We start from the raw sequence: 19,265 nt of genomic DNA, 5'->3' as shown, positions 1-19,265 counted from the left end.
GCCGTAACAGTCACAAAATCTTTCCTCTGGACCTTGCGTTGTCAAGGGGAACAAATGAAAGGGGAAACTTGCATTCAGAGTTTAAAGGAGAGTGGTGGCAGGCAAGAATAAGAAAAAGATTTTGATGCTGAGTGAGATAACTGTGGAGGAGACTGATGAGTAGTAAAAATTTTGGAGGTTGAAAAGCTGTGTCAGCTGTGTGGTATCTCTTAACTTACAGTGGTGACTTGACAAGGTTACTTCATTGTCTGGAATACTATCTCAACTAATCTTGTGGAAATGAAATTCTTTGTTCTCAATTAAGCAGGGTGATTGGTGAAGGTCAATTCATCAATGCCTGGAGGTGTGCAGAAGACATGTAGATGTGACACTTTGGGACATGGTTTATTGGTGGACTTTGCAGTGTTAGGCTTACATTTGGACTCAATTATCCTAAAGGTCTTTTCCACCTGAAATGATATTATGACTATCAAAATCAAGCATAGCCCTTCTACTGTGATATATGAGGTGATCAATAAGACAAGAAAATTATTTTTTTTCTGTAGTAGCCTTGAGTCAAGTGGTATCTTGAATGAGTGATTCAGAATATGAGGAGGCTGGATGTTGGAAACATTCTGATTTCTCATGAAATTAGATGTTGGTGTAGCAGATGAACTAGGATAACTTTCTTAACTGTAACATGAATATTGGAAAGCATTCATTCCGTTTAGGAAAGATGCAAAATAAAATGTGAAGAATAATATTTTATTTTCCTAATAACTGAAGGATAAAAAATTGTTACAGAGTTCAGATTTTAAAAAAATCACTACAGGATTGTTAAGGAAAACTTCCGGGTTACTGCTGAATCTCCTGCAGATGCCTGGTCAGAGTTGTCACTATGAGTACACTTGAACATCTAATGCAAGCTGTGTCTTGACCTCCATAGTGAGAGTTTAACCAAGACAGTTTTGAAGCACAGGGAATGGGTCATTTCATCCCATGGAGGCACCTTACAACTGTGGAAGTTAACCAGAAGCTGAATTCTACCTTCTTATGAGGGTGGAGGATTGGTGGAGAATTTTAACAGGTGACAAATCCAGGTGCTTCTGAGTGTAGTAAGATATATACAAGATACATTTATGTACTAAACAAGAGCCTAGTAACAGTATTTTAATATTGAGGGAAAAATGTCTTGATTTTAGAAGCTAAGCTTGGATCATTCATGTTAAGGCTTTACTTTAAATTTAAATCACTATGGTTGTAATGAGAGGTAAAAATAGATCAAAAATGCAGGTTTTCTCTTTATTAAATGACAGGTTTGGTTGCCCTAAGGGCAGTAGTTAATAGAATTACTCAGAATTACTGTGACTGAGGAACACGTCTGCAGTATAGATGAGGAATGGCATTTCCTCTGCATTCAGCCATTTTGGTAGGAGTTTGTATAAGGGAAAAATTGCGGTTTTTACCTAGGAAGACTGGTATATCTCATGCTTCTGGACTTAGACAAAATTTCTATTTATTAGAGAGAGTGAGGCTAAGAAGATTGCTAGAGTTCTAAGATAGGTAAAGAACCGATTGAAAGAAAATGGCAGTGGATGGTTTTGAAAGAAAATGCATAAAAAGCCACAAGTAGAGACCTGAATATTAGTTTTGTTTTATCATTAAGTATTTTGAAACATAATCCAAGTATGTTCTGATAAACAAATGAGGGAGATCAGCCACTGAATTCACTGAGGAGCAGAATAATAAAACTGGAAGGATATTTAGTAGTAGAAAATGCAAGGTCATGAATGAGAAATATTGGAGCTGGAGGCTGTTAATTGGAAATGACTGTCAGTCACAATCTAAGGGATTTTTTGGTTTAAAATGCTGTGGAGACTGTTGATGGCATACCTTAACCGAGAAATATGTGAGAGAAATACAAAGTGTTGGTATACTCAGAGCAGACTAAATTCCAAAGGTCTGTGTGTGTGTTTGTAAAAAAATTATTTGTAGTTTGGACTGTTGAATACATAATTCTACAGCAGCTTATGCATGTAGCAAGAAATGTTTCTTGCTGGCTGGTATGCTGTGTATTTATGCAAATGACAACATGTGTGCGACTTTGGAGAAGGTGGTTTGTGACAGAACTGTCAGTGTGCTGATTAAAAAGACATTGTTTTCCTTTTGTTTACACGTTGAAAATAATGTTGTAAGTCTTCTTGTAAGTTCCTGTGTTAGTGTCCCTGTATCCAGGCTTTGTCATCCTTGTGGAGACATAGTTTGAAGCAGTAACCATTGCCAGCAGCAATTAACAGAAGAAAGCAAGCTGAGCCTTCCCCGTTTATTGGGATTTAGGGTCTTTTGCTCCATGTGCCACAGGCCAGCTTCAAACTCTTCTAATTTAAACTTACGCTAAATCCACCACAGTCTGAATTCAGATCAGGACATGGAACTGCAGCAGCTTAGTGACACAGATAGATGATCTCCTACTGTCAGTGGATAAAGGGCGGTCATTAATTTTCATTCTCCTGGCCTTTCCCTCAGTGTTTGATGGATCTGGCCAGAAGCTGATGCTTTCTTGGCAGGAGGGAGTGGCAGGGTCCGAAGGAAAGCACTCGTGTGACTTGGCCTTGTCTTAGGTGATCAATCTACTGACTGGCAACAAGCTTGTGGTTTTGAAGCACTGCCAGTCATAAAAGGAAATTAAGAAATTGAAAATCATATCTACAACAGGATTTTGTTGTTGCCTCTGCGTCAGCGAGCATATTAGAGATGCTAATTGCTATTCATATTTGGGTAATGCTTATTTGTGTGGGAGGGCAGCACTTTCACAAGACTGAATTCCAGGCTGTGTAATGAACTCCCTTGGGAATGGAGAGCTGCTGTGTATTTTGTGCTTAGAGTTGATGATGGAATTTCTTATATTTTGCATTCTTAAATGTGATAATACAGACACAGGCATATTTAAAAAATAAAAATAAAAATAAAGCAGCGACGGCGGCACTGTGTCGAAATAAATAATCTTCTTTGATATAGCCTGTCTAAAGAAATACTGCAGGGCAAAGAAGGCTCCTAGAGGAGCTGAATTTTTAAGCTTCCTTTGAAACAATATTTCTCATCCATTTGCTACTTGTAGATTTTTTTCCAGAAAATTACTTGTGTGTTGAACTCAAACTGAGAAAATGAGATTTTAAAGTTTGAAGAAGCTGTGTTATATTTTTATATTATACTTAAGGTTTTAAAACTCATATAAAGCACAAAATTAACATATGTAACCTTATTGCTGAGATGGTTGCTGTGATTTTGGCTGAGAGAAAGAACTTATAGATAAAGCACATCACAAAATTGAAGTCAGAGGCAAAACTTCTGTGAATACATAGGCCATTAGTTTTATGGTAAGTATGTTTTGGCAAGCACTACACCATGTGCAGTGAGGTACTGTGTTGGGGGAGAATTTTCAAACCCAGTTTTGTGAATCCTAATAATTTGTAAAAGAGGGCAGAGGCCACGTGTTCCAATGGGTATAGTATTGGATTTGGAGCTTGGGAAATGCAGTTCTGTTCTTGTTCCTTAATCTCGATGACCGTAGGTTGAGGGATACCAAGCAAGTTGCCTTATTTTGCAATAAGTAATATTTTCCTGAAAAGTACTTTCAAATTTAATGATGAAAAGTTATAAACATCTGCATAAAGGAAAAACCTCAGTTTTTAACTTAGGATTTTCACTGTAGCTCCTGTCAGCTTCAAAACTGTGTAAAAACCAAAAACCTACCACCACTACCAAAAGAAACTCAACTGAAAATGGAAGTCTAATAATTCTTTTAGCTTTTATTTCGGGCCCAACTGATGTGGACTGCTTGATACAGCACATGTGTGGAGGCAAATGAGTGTTTGATACAGTTGCCTTTATTTGGGTATGCTAAAAATAGTTGATTTCTGAAGAAAAAACTTTATTTGATAGTTGACATTTTTTAAAATTTAAAGATTAAAGTTATTAATACTCTGGTAGGTGATTTGGAGATCTGTCTGCGTAATGCCAAGAGCTGTCACTCTGCTAATGAAATTTTCATCCTGTTTCTTGAATTATTGTGTTAATAATAATGCCCAATTAGAATTAATAACGGCCCTTGCCTCAGGATCAGAAGTGAATGAAAAGTAGCTTCTAATGAAACTTCAGATTTTACCGTTTTCTGTGACTAGATATTTTATCTGTTTGTGAGATTAATCTGTGTGGACGCCGTGACCCTTTATTTGTCAGAATTTGTTTCAGTGGAAACTGACTGGTTGGTAGTGATTGGACTGACAGTTTCGAGAGATGATGATGGTTCTCTATTTCCATGTATAGTTTTCAAAGGTGAATGAGCAGTTCTGTTACTGCTCTTATTGCTGCTCTGCCTTTGTTCTTTATTCACTTGTCTGGTTTTACATTTGGATTGAGCCATCTGATGTAGGACCATGTCATCTTGTGTACTTGCCCAGAATTTAAAACAATGGGGCCTGGTTACTAATTGGAGCTTTTGGGTGCTCACACAATAGAGGTAATTAGTAATAAATGTACAGCTGTAATAGCAAGTAGTGTTCACAGTGGGCAGTGCAATTGCATGGCAGTTAAGTTCCTGTGTTCTGTCTCCAGTGAATGTATTTGAGAAATCATTGCTCTTCTTTCTTTGCCTTTGTGGTGTTGCCCAGAGGCATGTTCTTTATTCTGGTGTAAGTGCTTATCTGCTGATACCTTAATTAACTTCTTAAAATATAAATGGCCATGGTACATCGAAATAATATTCAGAAATGTACTGATCAGCAGTCTACAAGATTTCTCCATGAATGCCTGTAGTGTCATCTGGAGAAAACTTTAAACTTGACATTAAGCACATGCACTTAAGAGTGAAACAAGCAAACAAACAAAAAACCTCAACCAACCAACCAGCCCAAATCCCTCCATAACTGATAAATTCAGTTTCACCAAAACCCTGCCTATCTCTTTTGCTTCTTGCACATTTTCAGTTTATAGCTGCTCATAGAACACTTCTGTTTGTCAATCCATCCTTGACCAAATTTTTTCTGTCTTATGTTGGTAGTAATTAGAATTTTGTTAAATTCTGTTGTTTGGACCACATTCAGAGTTTTAGTTCAGTAGTTTATTAAATTGGGAGGGTAGAGGAGTTTTCAGCCATTCAGCTAACAAAACCTCAAAAAGACTACTTTCAAAATGAGACATATCTGGATCAGTTTAATGTCTTTCCCAAGCAGAGAACTTGTTGAGATTCTAAGTTGGACAGATATATTACCATGAGCCCCAGACAAATGGGTCTACATGAAAGTAATTTACTGTCCTGAGATGAAATTTTTTTCTGTCTTCAAAGTCAGCATGTGCTGTTTCTCAGCATCTCTGAAGTAAGATACAGACTCATAGAAATCATAGAATGATTTGAATTGGAAGGGAACATCCAGATCATCTAGTTGTGAAGGAAGATGGCATGCAGATAGGTGTGCTTAACAAAAACTTTGTTTCCATACAGAATGCCAGTGAAAATTCTCCAGGGGCTTTAAGAGGTCTGTCACATGGACTCATTTGAAGAATTGTGGCCTAGCAGTGTTTGTCCATGTGAAAGGAATATTTAAGTTGTGGGCTGGTTTGACTCCTGTAGCAACTAAGGCCACACAGCCACTTGCTCTCTCCCCCCTGTAGGGAGACGGGGGAGAGAATCAGAAGGGTAAAAGTGAGAAAGCTCAGGGGTTGAGATAAATATAAGGAAAAATAAGGAATTGATTTACTATTTCCTATTGGCAGGCAGGTATTTAGCCATTTCCAGGAAAGCTGGGCTTCATCATTCACAAAGGTGACTTGGGAAGAAAAAACCCATGACTCCAAATGTCTCCTCCTTCCTCCTCTTTTTCCCATTTTTTATTGCTGAGAGCAACATTGTATGGTCTGGGATATTCCCTTGGTCAGTTTACAGGTTTTAAGTGTAAAAAAAATCCTTTTAAAATGTTTTTTTAATAGTATCTGTCATGATTATTTGTTTTTAACACTTAATGTAAAAAAAAAAATAATAAGAGATTTTGAGGATATACCTGTAATTATAATATCTTAACACTGCCTTTGCAGGTACATGATGCTGATTGATGGCAAGAATGAAGTTTATATGATTGATAGAGACAATTCCATTTTTCATGTATCCAACCTGGAATTTCCATTTCGTAAAGATCTTCGCACACACCTAACAAACACTCTTCTAGATGGGGTAAGGAGTGTACTGTATAATTATTGTAACAATTAATGTGCTGTTTGCTTTTGTTCATGAACAGGGCCAAATTTTTAGGCCTGGATCAGTGAATCATAGGATTTCAGGAGGAATATAGATTCAGTCACTGGCTGGATGCGGGAATTGCATTTTATAAGAAAATACTTACCTACGGAATGGCATTGATGACTGCTCTGGGGGGAGCTGTTTGTCTTTGAAATAAATCAAGGTACTGAGATGGCATTCTCTGAATATGAGAAAAGACTTGAAGAGAATCTAAAAAAATTATTGCAGAACTTCATCTCTTGCTACATAAAAAAGTAATAGCAAACATGGTCAGTTTTATACAGCTCATGGAAATAGTTTTAAAATTTGATAAAATTTGCTTCATCTTTTGATACACTTTTGTGAATTGATGTCTTTGTTTCTGTTACCTTTATTTTCAGCTGATCTGAATTTTTGAATAATTTGGAAATGGCTTAGTTATATTTGTTTAAGGCTAAAACATTTCTAAATTGCTATGCTAATTTAAATTATGTAAACTTGCTAATCAATTCTTTGAGCCACTTGTAAAACAAGCTGTAAAACATCTGTATTTGTGGTTTGGAGGCTGGACTGGATTACTGGTGGTAAACTTTTCAGAATAGCCACAAGAAGAAATTATTTCTTTCTTGACTGTCCTATTTCATATGACCAAAAGAACTTCATTAGCTCTTACACTAATAGATCAATGCAGTTTCCTATTAAGTTTCAGTAGCATTGGATACTTTCTACATTGCTGTAATTCCTGCTTGTTGAAGTATTTTTATACCTGAGATATCTTCCATATTGATCTTCTGAAGCCTAATGCACTTTTCAGATATAGGAGACCATATTGTCTTTATTAACTTGCTTTCCTTTCTCAGGCCCTTGTTCTCAGTATTCTTCTTGAAATGTCACTTCTGTGACTGATCTGTCTTACTGAACACACATTTACATGTGAAGCATGTATAAATTGAATCTGTGAGGATAATTACTGCAAAGAACAATGTACTCAGGGACAGAGAAGCAGCTAATGGAATATTTTCCACCACCTCTACTTCACTGAAAAATTGAGAGCATAATGCAAGAAATGCCATGCTTTCAGCTCAAAAGTGGTTGCACAAGCTGTCATGTCTGGTAGGAGCCTCTTCAGCCAGGCAGCTCCCTAATGATATACATAATATTATTCTTAATGACATACATTAGGTTCCATACTTTTGAGATAAAAAGCCTGGTACTGCTGTTTTTTTCCCCTGCTACTTCTAAGGCTCTTGAGAAAGTAATGACTTGCCAGTGTCCATATGGTGCAATCCTAGGTGTTCTTGAGGGAAATGGCTGCTCTTTCATTTATTTATTTAATTATTCTTTTTCTTTCAAAACAGATGTTTTAGTAAAGGTGGCTGATATGTACATGGTGGAAGACAGGGATATTGAGATAAGTGCATAACGTAGCTGTGGGGCATGGAAGAAGGTCTCTGATCTGGTGTTTTGTGTTCCCAGATTTATTGATTTAAGTCTCTTAAGAATAGCTGAAGTTCTCTCAGGTACCCATAGCATGAACTATAACTTTGCTTAATTTGTTGTTCTGTAAAAGTTTGACTGTTACAGTGCATTTTTGGTGTTTCACTTTATTGGTATAAAATCAGTCTTACTGTGATTGTTTTCCCTCCCACATTTTTTTTTAATAAAGTTAAAAGCAAAATGACATGAAATGAACAAGTACTGATTGACTGAAGTACCCTGAGATAAAATAAAAACCTTTCAATGGATAAATACTTTCCATAGTACAGATTTCTAAATTTGTTTCAGTATGGTCAATTAAATAAAAAGCTGTTGAGGGAATATTTTTTTTCAATTGAAATTCCTTTAACAGGTTTGAGGACAAGACTTGCCTATTATTTGAAGTGTCAGAAGAGCTTAACTTTGTAATTGAATATTTGTTTATGTTGATGCCAAATGAAAATTTCCATGAATGATCCTTTACTCTAGATATATGCATGATTTATTTTATTTTATTTTTTAAATCTGTGGGAAGAAGTTGGCTTTTTCTCTATTGACATATTTTTCTAGTTTGTGCTTGAAGGGCTGTTGAAGTTAATTCTTTAATTACAGGCTGAAGTAGTTCATACTTAGTGTCCTTGAAGTAGGTTTCTCTCTTTCAGGGAGTGAAAGTATAGAATGAGGTGGCCCAATTGGTATTGCTTTACAGTATTCTTAAAAATATGAGAAAAAAGGAAAGAGAGAACAAAAATATCAGTGCCATGAAGCAAACAACTACTGGTTTTAAAAATACAAAAGATTAGGTAATTCCCCCTAACATTATTTAGAATGACAGTATACATGAAACTTTCATAAAGGCAATTTCCATGCATTCAGGCATTTATTCACTTGCTTTAAGGCCTCTGGTGTAAGCCTTTCATGTCGTTATCTTTGAGAATTTCAGATGCGTTTGTGGTTCACTTCAGACTGAAACTACTTGCAAGCAGTTCTTATGTGACCAGTTACATCTTGGGTGATGACAGATCTCCTGCAACACTGTGCTCATCTCCAGCTCTTCAGTTGCAATTGTTTTCCTGTCATGGAAGAAAGTTTTCTGCAAAGCTCATTAAAGCTAATTTGTCACCTGCAGGTGACTAGTGTGACTTATGCCTTTAGAATCCAAGTGTTTTGCATCCACTGAGAGAATGCATAGAGTTTTGTTCAAATGTTTTGGCTGTCATGCAAAAAAACTAAATAGCTATTTTCAGGAGCTTTCTCGGCATTCTGCTTAGCTTTGGAACAGTTGAGTAGAAAATGCAGAGGCATTCTTAGCCTTGAAATACATTTTACAATTTTAACACAACTTTTTAATCTATTTTATTTTTATATAAAATATTGTTCACACTTGAAGACTTTGGAGGGCCAGGAACTCCATAAACAGAGAGTGAGATAAATATTTATTTATGTTTTTGTATTAGTAGAGATCTTACCTATTTGTAAACTGTCTCAGAAATTGCAGAACTTAAAACTTTTTGAGTTTGCAAAAGCTGGTGCAAAATAGATTTATGCAAAATAGATTTAAGAAAAAAGGCAAGAAACAAAAGCTACTTTCATTCCTGAAATATAGCAGTGACTAGAATTGTGTTAAAGATAAATGGATAAAGGATTAAGACAAAGCACAGGAGGAAAAGGAACAACAAACATAGGTATTATTAGATCTGATTCCATACTCTGTGTCAACAAAAAATACATTCTGCAAGTGGCTGGTAAAATTGGATCCTTTGCTTTGTGATTAAATTTTGGATTATTTTAAGTCCAAGTTACTCTCTAGTAAAGTGATTCAAAGAAAAAATCCACGAGCTCTCAGTCCAGCATTGTTCTTCTGGTACTTGTCCAACGAAAAGCTCTTAGCACTGTTGCAGGTCTAATATATTGTACAACTGTGCTTTGCAACACCAGAAGATGGAGGAGAGGGACACCAGCACAGTGTTGCAAGATTACATTGCATTAATTGATCACCGGACCTTGTTCTTCAGGCCCATGGGTTAAGTGGATACCTAAACCAGCAGCTAATGGACAAGTGCTAAAGATCATACTGACTAGCAGAGGTAGTTTTAAAACACAATACTGGCTGTAAATCTGCATGGAGCCTGTAGAAGGAACTGCATGGATGCAGGTGTGCCTTATGGATACTTTTATGTTATATTAACATGTCATGTGAGTGGATTTGGGTTTTCAGTTTTTAGTTATCTAAAAATTGGCTTAAATATAGTCTTACAGTATCAGCTTATTACTCAGGTCAGAACGAGTGAGTTTAATTGTGGTCATTTCTCAAATAGTACATTTTCCCAGCTTCTCTGAACTTGTCTCTGGGGTCTATTCCCTGGGGTATTTTTCAATTTCGATAATTTCAAGAAGATTCCAAAACCAGACTGTAAAATAATGATGTGTTAGAGCATTTCTAATCTGAACCATTCCTATGCTCACTTTACAGCTTTTCCCTTGTGACAGTTGTATTGGTGTAACTAATAGAGCAGGGAATGTTGTTGTCATGATGGAGATGAGCAGCGCAGGAATTTGTCATCTCCTAAGGCATATTGTGCTATTGTTTTTTGCTCTGGTAACTGGGATTTCAGTCAGGATGTCAAAGAGAACAGGAGGCAGGGGAGGAAGAAAAGAAGGGAGGAGATGAGGGAAAAGGCTTGTTTGACCAGTAATAGAATAAAAATGTTTACATGTCTGAAGTAGAGAAAAAGTTAAAAATAAACATTTCAAAGGATGTTTAAAAACAGTTCTTGGTCCTCTTTGTTGTATTTTATATTCCTTCTTAAACTGAGTATGCAGAGATTCATATTTTTAAAATTAGGCATAAAATCTTGTAATACCAGGCACTGAAATGTTTTCAGGGTTTTGCATACAAATGCTAGCTTTCCATCAAAGCTGAGGCTCTGAATATGCATGCTGAGAAAGTAAGTCCTTAAACCCTAAATATGTGCTCAGTTAAATGTGTTTCAAAAAGTTGTTTCACCTGCCAATTCAATTTAGAGTTAATGAAATACAATGGCATTCTTTTGTTTCACTGTTACTTTGTTATTTGTTTCACCTGATTACTGTCAGGAATTTCAGGTGGGGGTTTTTCCCCCTTGCATTGTATCTTTACACACTCTTCCAAGTTTGCATATCATGCCTTCTGTCTCTTGAGTTGTACCCATCTGTTCTTGTAGTTAGTTATAAAATTTATTGTCAAAGAAGGCATTGCAGCATTGTGTCTGCTGTTCCTTTGAGAGCCTACCTAAATATTGGGAACTAATGGAATGGCATTTTGTTCCATCATTTCTGTGAAGTTACATCACTTCTACGTAGACTTTTTTTGCTCATGTTATTTCACAGTGCCTCTGACTAAAAGAGTAAGATATTGTAATGTTACAAAGGAATAGTTTTCATTCACTGGATTAATTTTTGTTAATTTTTTTTTTTTTTAATTATATGGAATGATGTGTAAGGTCAGCTTAGGTCGTCATTCACACTTGTGAATGCTGCACATAGCTTTGAAATCCCAATCTCCATCTCAGTGTTGTGTTCACAGAAGATGAGATTCCAAAATATTAAGCAGGCAGCTTAGATTTCCCAGTTGTTTTTGAGAACAACATGTTCATGTCTTCTGGTTTAGTTTTAAATGCTTCAAGCTTTGTTTGCTTTAAAACAAATCTATATTTTTACAACTGAACTGCTTGCTTATCTTTCAAAGCAAATTGTAGTTAAATGCTAGGTACAATTGGAGAATCTTGTTATTGTTACCCAGACTGAAAATTAATCTTACATGAGTCAATCAGACTTTTTTGGGTTTATTTTGTAGAATTTATAGATTCTGAGAGAAATTAAAAGGTTGTGAGACATAAAAATACTACTAACATAGCAAGATGTTAACTAAACAAAATTATTTTGAGTTGATGTAACGTTCTTTTTTGGAATAATTCTTGAACTCCTGATTTTGTTTTCATCATGTCATAGTGAACTGTTTCCATGTTTTTCAATTGTTTTATCTTGTTTGTGTGAGTTTGGAATTTTAACTTGGTATTTTTAGAAAAAAATCTGCAACTGATACAACTTACTAGGCAAGAATGAGGTGGGGGAGGGAGGTAGGGAGAAGATGGATTGCATTTAGAGAAGTGACTGTTTCAGAGTTTTCTCTGGAAAAGATCTTCCAGAGGTTGGTTGTTACCATTTTCAATCTTCCTAGTTAGTTTATCAAACTGTATATACTATGTCTGATATGTCTTGATTCCCATCATAGGAAGCCTGAGTTACATATGTAAGCACTACCATGTAATGCATATTTATTTTTGTATGTACCATTAAGTTCAGGAAACATTTTTGTGTTTGGATGTTGATCATTAACATTCTTTCCCTACCTGACCTATTTTCAATATGATTTGCCTGTACATATTGAATGTTTACTGACTTCGTGTGATGCAGAGTGTCTGTGATATTTCGGTTTGGAGGAGCCATACTGTTTAGTCACAGTGCAACATTCAAGCAAATTGCAGCTCTCACTGCTGCCTAAGACATTGTTCAAATGAAAAGATCCAACCTGAGCATAGGAAATGAGTGTGAATGCTTGTTCTTTACATCCTCGCTGTTGTATTTCTGACTGTGGGCAAGGTTTCCAGTAGTGCTTGGTTGCTTAGGATCGCAGTTCTTATTGAGGTTTCTAAAAACTCATTATTCACTAAAGATTTTGAAAGCTGTGGGGAAACTAATATATAAATGTTGCAAATCAGAATGGGAAGCCCTAGCACAGCTTCCTAGTGTTTCATTAAATGCTTCACAAGAGACTTTTAAGACCACAATAATATTTTTATAACCTTGACCTGTTGTAAAATATCTTTTGTAATAAAGACGTGGCTGGTGTTTGATTGCATCATGCTTGCAGGTATATGCACCAAGTATAAATGTGTCAACATTCTTCTTCTATATTTATGAAAAAAATGCCAATGCTTTCTCTTTTCTTTTAAGGAAATGATCATCGACAAGGTTAATGGACAGGTTGTCCCCCGGTACTTGATATATGACATTATTAAGTTTAATGTAAGTACTTTCAATTTTATTGCTTATCATTAGTTATTGATTCTTACTGCAATTTTAATCTTATTTATATAAGTAAGAGCTTCAGAGTAAATATAAACACCAAAAGTGTTTGGGTATTTTGCATCTCGATAACAAGCAATGCATCGGAATTTAGATTGAAAGCAGCCTTACAATACATGTTGATTTATTCCCACTTGCTCAAGAAAAAAATGGCCATTTGAAACAGTCTGCTAGCCACTGCTGGAAAATTTCCCATTTCTAGAGCACGTCTGAACTATTTAAGCAGTGAAATCAAGAGGGGATGGAGGAGTTAGCCTGGTGTATTTGTTACCAGAGCTTCACAGTACTTGTTAGGCTGCTCTGTCACCTCCTTCTCAAATTTCTGTTTGAAACCAGGCAACTGGTCCTCTGCTAAGTCCTCAACAGCAGGGTCTCCTGGTGGCACAGGCTGTAGGGAAAATGTATATGAAGGAAATATATTGCAGAAGTTGTGGAAAAGGAGAACAGAGTCTAGAAGTAAAGTCTTTGTGATCACAGGAAAGAGCTGTTAAACAGTACTGAAAATAGGAAACTTGTTTTCTGTAAACCAGCTTTCAAATACAGTGAAGGTTTGATTATCACCAAAGGGCTCTTTCTGGTGTGTTTTACAGATTCTTTTTTGTTGTTATTTTCTTCATAGTAGCTCACATGGTACTGTGTTCTGGATTTGCAAATCAGCACAGAATAGTGCTGATAACACAGGGATGTTCTTTGTTATTGCTGAGCAGTGCTTGCACGGCTTCAAGCCCTTTTCCATTTCTCACCCCACTGCACCAGTGAGTAGGCTTGGGGGGCACAAGGAGCAGGGAAGGGGGGACAGCCAGGACAGCTGACTCCAACTGACCAAAGGGACGTTCCTTGCCATATGATGTTGTGCATATAAAGCTGGGGGAAGAAGGATGTTTGTAGTGGTGGCATTTGTCTTCCCAAGTCATCATTAGGTGTGATGGAGCCCTGCTGCCCTGGGGATGGCTGAACACCCACCTGCCCATGGGAAGTGGTGAATGACTTCCTTACTTGACTTTTTTTGCATGTGCAGCCTTTGCTACAGCTTTGAAACTCTCTTTATCCCAAACCGTGGGTTTCCTCACTTTTTACCCTTTTGATTCTCTCCCCCCATGTTATTCTAGGGGGAGCGAGTGAGTGTCTGCGGAAGGCTTAGCACCTACTGTGGTTAAACCACAGCAATGTGTTAAATTTAGTCAAAAAAGCCCATGGAGGAAACACTAGTATCTGTTAATGCTTCTGGAAAAGCAAAATTATTGTTTCAGTGCTCCTAAGAGGACAAAAACAAGATTAGTAAACCACAGGGCATTTCAGCCTTTCTGAACTACAGTTGACTCTTCCAATCTTGAGTAAGGTACTACTCAGCTCAATCACTCAGTCTGAGTAGGAATTGCAAGTGTAGGCATGTCACCAGTCACCAGAAATTATTTAGGTATTCTTGGAAGCATAGTCATACTGTGACTTAGGACAGCTGCTTTTAAAAGGAGTAGTTTGTGGGGAAGACAGATTAGGACTAGAAGCTTTTTTTTAACACATTTTAATTCTGTATCTGGATGTCCTTTCTCTAACCTTTTCTAAAAAGTAGGTGTTAGTTTCCTGGATCCCTCCTACAATTAAGACTTTTCCCTAACCAAGAATTCCATATAGTCTTCTGAAAAATACAGTCTTCTATAACCACTCCTGAGTTCTCATTTTTCCTTTACGTTTTCTTACCTGTGGCTTCACCTGTGATTCTGTGTTTATTTACCTTCATGTCCTGCCTTGTCTCTGCTCTCCTTTTGAGTCTAACCTGCCATTCACTGCTGTTACACTTCCTTTGAAGTAAACATGTAATATAAGAAGTGTACAGTCATTCAGTTTGGGATGTGCATATACTGGCAAAATTAACACTTTTCAAAACTCATAATTATTTTGGTTGAATTTTTTTTAAAAACTACTTTTAAACTACTCATTTGTAGTGGAGTGTCCAGATTTAACATGATGAATCCCACTTGGCAAACAGGAAAAATGATCAGCAGGTTTCCAGAGGATTGTCAGTGTTTAGGAAAAGTCTGCTTTTGAGCAGTGCTTTAAAGCTTGTTGGGTTTTGTTTGTTTTTTAAGTGCCCTGGGAATGAGAGAGAGGAGCTAGTTACTGTGTAATACTTTTTTAAAGTCAAGGACGAATTAAGATAATGTTATCAGTACGAGTACAAGCAGGGCTTTAACTACAAGAAGTCATTAGCAATGGCCCTACTACAAAGATTAAAAAGCACAGCTGTTTTTAGGTTAATTTTAGAAGCTTAATTATAAAAATGGGCACCCAAGGATGTTTGGCTTGGCAAGAAATGATCAACTGAATTTTATCACCAAGAGAGGTAAATGTAATATAACTTGTAAATGGCAAGAAAGAATAAGTTCCTATTTAAGTTGTGTGAGTTAGTTTTTTGTTCATTTTTTTAGCAGATCTTCAAATAAAATAATTACACAAAGCACTGGTCCTGTTCAAAACCAGAACATTCCTCCCCACCTTCCAAACAACCCCCCACTCCAAAAACTCTCCCAAACAGAGGTTGCGCTGGAATTTGGCATTGTTTTGATCTGGGAAGTAGTTGAGTCTTGAAGGTGAATGATGGAGTACTTGCTCATGAGTTACAAGATTTGCAGCATGTCCTGTGTCTCACCCTCCACGTGACTCAGCTTACTCTGCTCTTGGAGATGCGACTTTGCAGCTGGGGAAATGCACATTCAAACCCCATTGATAAATGCCTTTGCTCAGGCAAACCACGTTTTAGTCAGGTCTTGTGAACTAAGATATTTTTAGCTGAGCTTATTCTCAAATGCATGACCTATTTTGCTAGCTAAGCATTGCAGAGTTTTCTAGCTTTATCAGAGTATTCTTTCTGAAATGTTGCATTCACAATGCAGAGAAAGTGAGTGGACAAGGAACTACCTGTTACTGATTTTAATCCACATTGTTATTGGTGAGGCTTATTGTTACTTACTTTTTGATTTTGCTGTAGTATGTCAGGAATAAACTATAGCAGCATTCTAGAAAGAAACAAAGGAAACCAAGAGAACAGACTGATTGACGTCTATAGTGTGTATTTGGCTCTAGATCTCTATACAGGAAAAGTCTTAGGAGGATACAGGAAAGTCTTAGGAGAAAGGAAACATAAAAATTGAGTTTCAGTGATTGGGAGAAACCTAAACTTGAATTCTTAAGCAAAAACATGTCAGTTATCTTGGTTGTCTTTTTCCGTAAGTTTTGTATTGAATTCTGATGCTTATCATGTATAGTTGCTGCAAAAGTCTGTCTTCAAGGATGCTGATGGAATCCTTTGATTATTTCTTTTAGTTACTATTTCTGTGACATCTGGTTTCTAAAAGCTTATAACACATCCCATTTTGTTGCAAGAGATGTTTGTGTCAAGAAAAACAAATGATTCTTCAGGAGATTTAAAAAGATTTTTCTTACTGTAATTTTCATCAGTTTGAAGCATGGCATTGATTGTTATTAATAGCAACTCAAAATATGACATTGCTGTCTCACTGCTTTCGTCTCACCTGCTAAAATCAAATTAGTAGAAAGAAAGCTGTATCCTAGTGTAGTAAGCCTGCCTTTCGACCTTTGTGAGGTCCACACACAAGAACTCTGAATTTTTCATATTCCTCTGAACATAAAAGGCTAATAGGACCCACCATTCCTTACAGTCTTTAGTCTTAATGAGTACAGTGCCAAATCCCTGCAGTGTATGTTGCTTTTCAGCTTCTTGATTTGTGTCTGTATGTAGTTGAGTTCATCATTATAGTAACTGCAGCTGTATAGATACAATTGCAAATTTGGTGGATAATTTGGTGGATAATTCTAATATAAGAGAGGAAGCTGATAGTAGAATAACTAATAGCCCCAGAAGCAAATGCAGGTAAATCCGAATCCCTTTTCATCTGAAACAGTCCACAAAAGAATATGTTTTCATTCTCCAGTCATCTTGGAGACAGCTCTTCCTGAAAGACCTTGTTTTGAGAAGCTTTTTCTTAGATAATATTCAGTAGCTACTTGTAGATGTATGGACACTAAACGTAAGCAACTATTTTTTTCCTTAGTTAAGTAATAAAAAGTAACGCTGGCATGATGTAGGATCTAATTAATGCATTCTTAGCAAAGATGCTGAAAATGAGTACAACTTGCCTTTTCCTTTCTAACCCTGGCCTTTAAATTTTTAAACTCTAGCCAAGTTTTTGTAAGACCAGATTGCAATGGTAAGAATAGATTGAATGCTTGAAAAAGAATAATTATTTAAATGCTTAGAGAGGAGGTAGAATTTTGATTAAATTTCCTAATACTTTGTGCATTGAATTAAGTCAAGAACAGGATTTCTTTGCTTGTCATTATGCGTAGTAATGCTGTTGCTATTAGATAAAATTTGTCGTGGTAGACAGATATGCTGCTCGTAAATCCTGCCCACAGCCAATGTGCTCATTGAATTAATGCATGAAAAATGTTTGTTTTAAATCCCTGTAAAATATTACCATGTCTGACTTTTCTGTTACAAACTTCATTTTAAAGCAATGTAAGGCTCATAGTCCATGTTGTCTCTCACTTACTAGCCTATTAGCCTTATCTTAAAGTTGTACTGTGAAAGTTTTGGGGGCACAATTCAGAGATGCAAGTGTTTAATTGCATCTCTTCTGTTTACAAATGCACCTGGCTGCCAGTCACCCTTCTGCTCTTAATTTTAATTCTGAGGTTCTTTTTCAAATGGTATCACCTGAAAATACAGATTTAAAATGCTTTTGTTACTAACAGTACTCTGGAAAATAAGGATGCTGTGGGCATGTTTGCTCTTGCATCCTTTTGATTATTTCTTCTCTAACAAATAGCCAAATGCTTGTACTGGTGCTCCTGCTGCATGTTATGTTCTCAGCATATGAATATATCACCTCATTCCTTCATGGCTCAGGGCTGTCAGGTAAATGAAATACAGAGCATCCACTTAGCTGTGTCTTGCTTAGCCTTCTGCTGTCACTCTGAGAGAGGTGCATTAAGTTTGCTTTTCCTTCCTCCTCCAGTTTTTATGGTGCTGTTTATTAAGAGCAAGGGCAGCCTGGCCAGGTAATGCAATTCAGTATCCTGAAATTCCAAAAGGGCAGCATTACAGTATAGGAAGAGCAACAAATGGTGGCTTATGTGATTGAGAATCAACACAGTAAGGAAGTAATGCTGCAGAAGCTCTTGGGTCTGTGAAGTAGGATTGATGTATCACAGTTAGTTGTCATTTCAAAGTTTTTATTGCCTTATTCCCTTTCCCTGTTGATCACCTTTTATCCATTGGCTCTGCGTCCTTTTTCGAGCAGTTCCCACTTTGCCCGGCTAGCTCAGTCGGTAGAGCATGAGACTCTTAATCTCAGGGTCGTGGGTTCGTGCCTCACGTTGGGCGCCAAGCTGCCTCTGCGTCCTTTTTGGAGCAGTTCCCACTTTGCCCGGTCAGCTCTGGACGCAGCAGGCTGCGGGGCCAGCCTCCGGAATCCGGGAGACCAGAGGTCTGGCTCGTGGGTCCTTCCACGGGACCGCGGCAATAGAGGCAGGCGGTGGAAGAAGGAGGCAGGCTCCATTGTGGATGAAATCCGGAAGGTTTATTGTGTCTCCGAACAAGGCATCTCGCCCCCCCGACGGTGTCCAGCAATGAGCAATCCTGAACGCGCCTGCCAGGGGTTTTATGGGGGGGTGGCGACAGGGGAGGGATGACAACGGCATCGAATCAAGGAAGGAGAAGGACGGGTCTGCGGGATGAGGGACACACAAGGGAACCTATCTTGGGAAAGGAAGGGAGGGATCCTCCCCCCAAGGCCAATCACTCGACGCCCCTGCCAGAACTTTCTAGAAGCTTGGGAGGGGTGCCGGAGCCATTGGCAGGGGTCTGGGAGGAGACAAATAGAGAAAGGAGGGTTATGAGCACGAAACCAGGAGGGTATAAACTGGGATGGTGCAGTAACACGAAACCCAAGGGGGAGACCCGGACTGAACACACTCCCACAATCCGTCATTAAAAACCTGACTTGTATGTCTGAGCAGCACAATTTGAAAATCTTCTTACCTCTGTGGTAAACTCTCAGACAGCTACCTTGTGCTTTCTTTACTGTTACTCCTTCTGTTTCATTCAAGTGCACAGCAACTGAAAAGTAGCATTTCTGTTCATTTTTCCATCCCTTTTTAAAAAAGATCTCCTTTGCTATGATGCATGCAAAAAGTAAATTATTGTTGAAGAGTGATAATTAGTACATGCTGACCAGGATGTCTTTGCTGTTTTCGTGCTCTTATTTTTTATCTAACAAGCTGCTTGTTGTTGGGGAGCATTCTCTAGTGTTATAAATAGTTGGAAGCATGACTGTTTAACTTGCTGGTTACATTGTGTGAAAAAATCCATTGATTTCTTTCTTTCCCTTAC

The 19,265-nt window shown here is 37.4% G+C and overlaps 1 protein-coding gene and 1 non-coding gene across 4 annotated transcripts in view; both read left to right on the top strand.

Moving 5' to 3' along the window:
• LOC121673295 (mRNA-capping enzyme) overlaps positions 1-19,265 on the top strand; it is a 172,197-nt gene that overhangs the window by 37,122 nt on the left and 115,810 nt on the right. For all 3 annotated transcript variants that reach the window (XM_042046489.1, XM_042046488.1, XM_042046490.1), the window contains exons 9-10: positions 6,070-6,205; positions 12,722-12,793. In XM_042046489.1, coding sequence (XP_041902423.1) covers positions 6,070-6,205; positions 12,722-12,793 — 208 coding nt within the window. The remainder of the gene's footprint in view (positions 1-6,069; positions 6,206-12,721; positions 12,794-19,265) is intronic.
• TRNAK-CUU lies at positions 18,185-18,257 on the top strand. Its single transcript has one exon. It is a non-coding gene; the product is annotated as a tRNA-Lys (tRNA).

The sequence above is a fragment of the Corvus kubaryi genome, unplaced genomic scaffold (assembly GCF_017639235.1).
Source record: "Corvus kubaryi isolate FWS band 111438036 unplaced genomic scaffold, C.kubaryi_AGA036_p1.0 65329, whole genome shotgun sequence".
NCBI lineage: Eukaryota > Metazoa > Chordata > Aves > Passeriformes > Corvidae > Corvus > Corvus kubaryi.
This window is presented reverse-complemented; position numbering and strand designations above follow the sequence as displayed.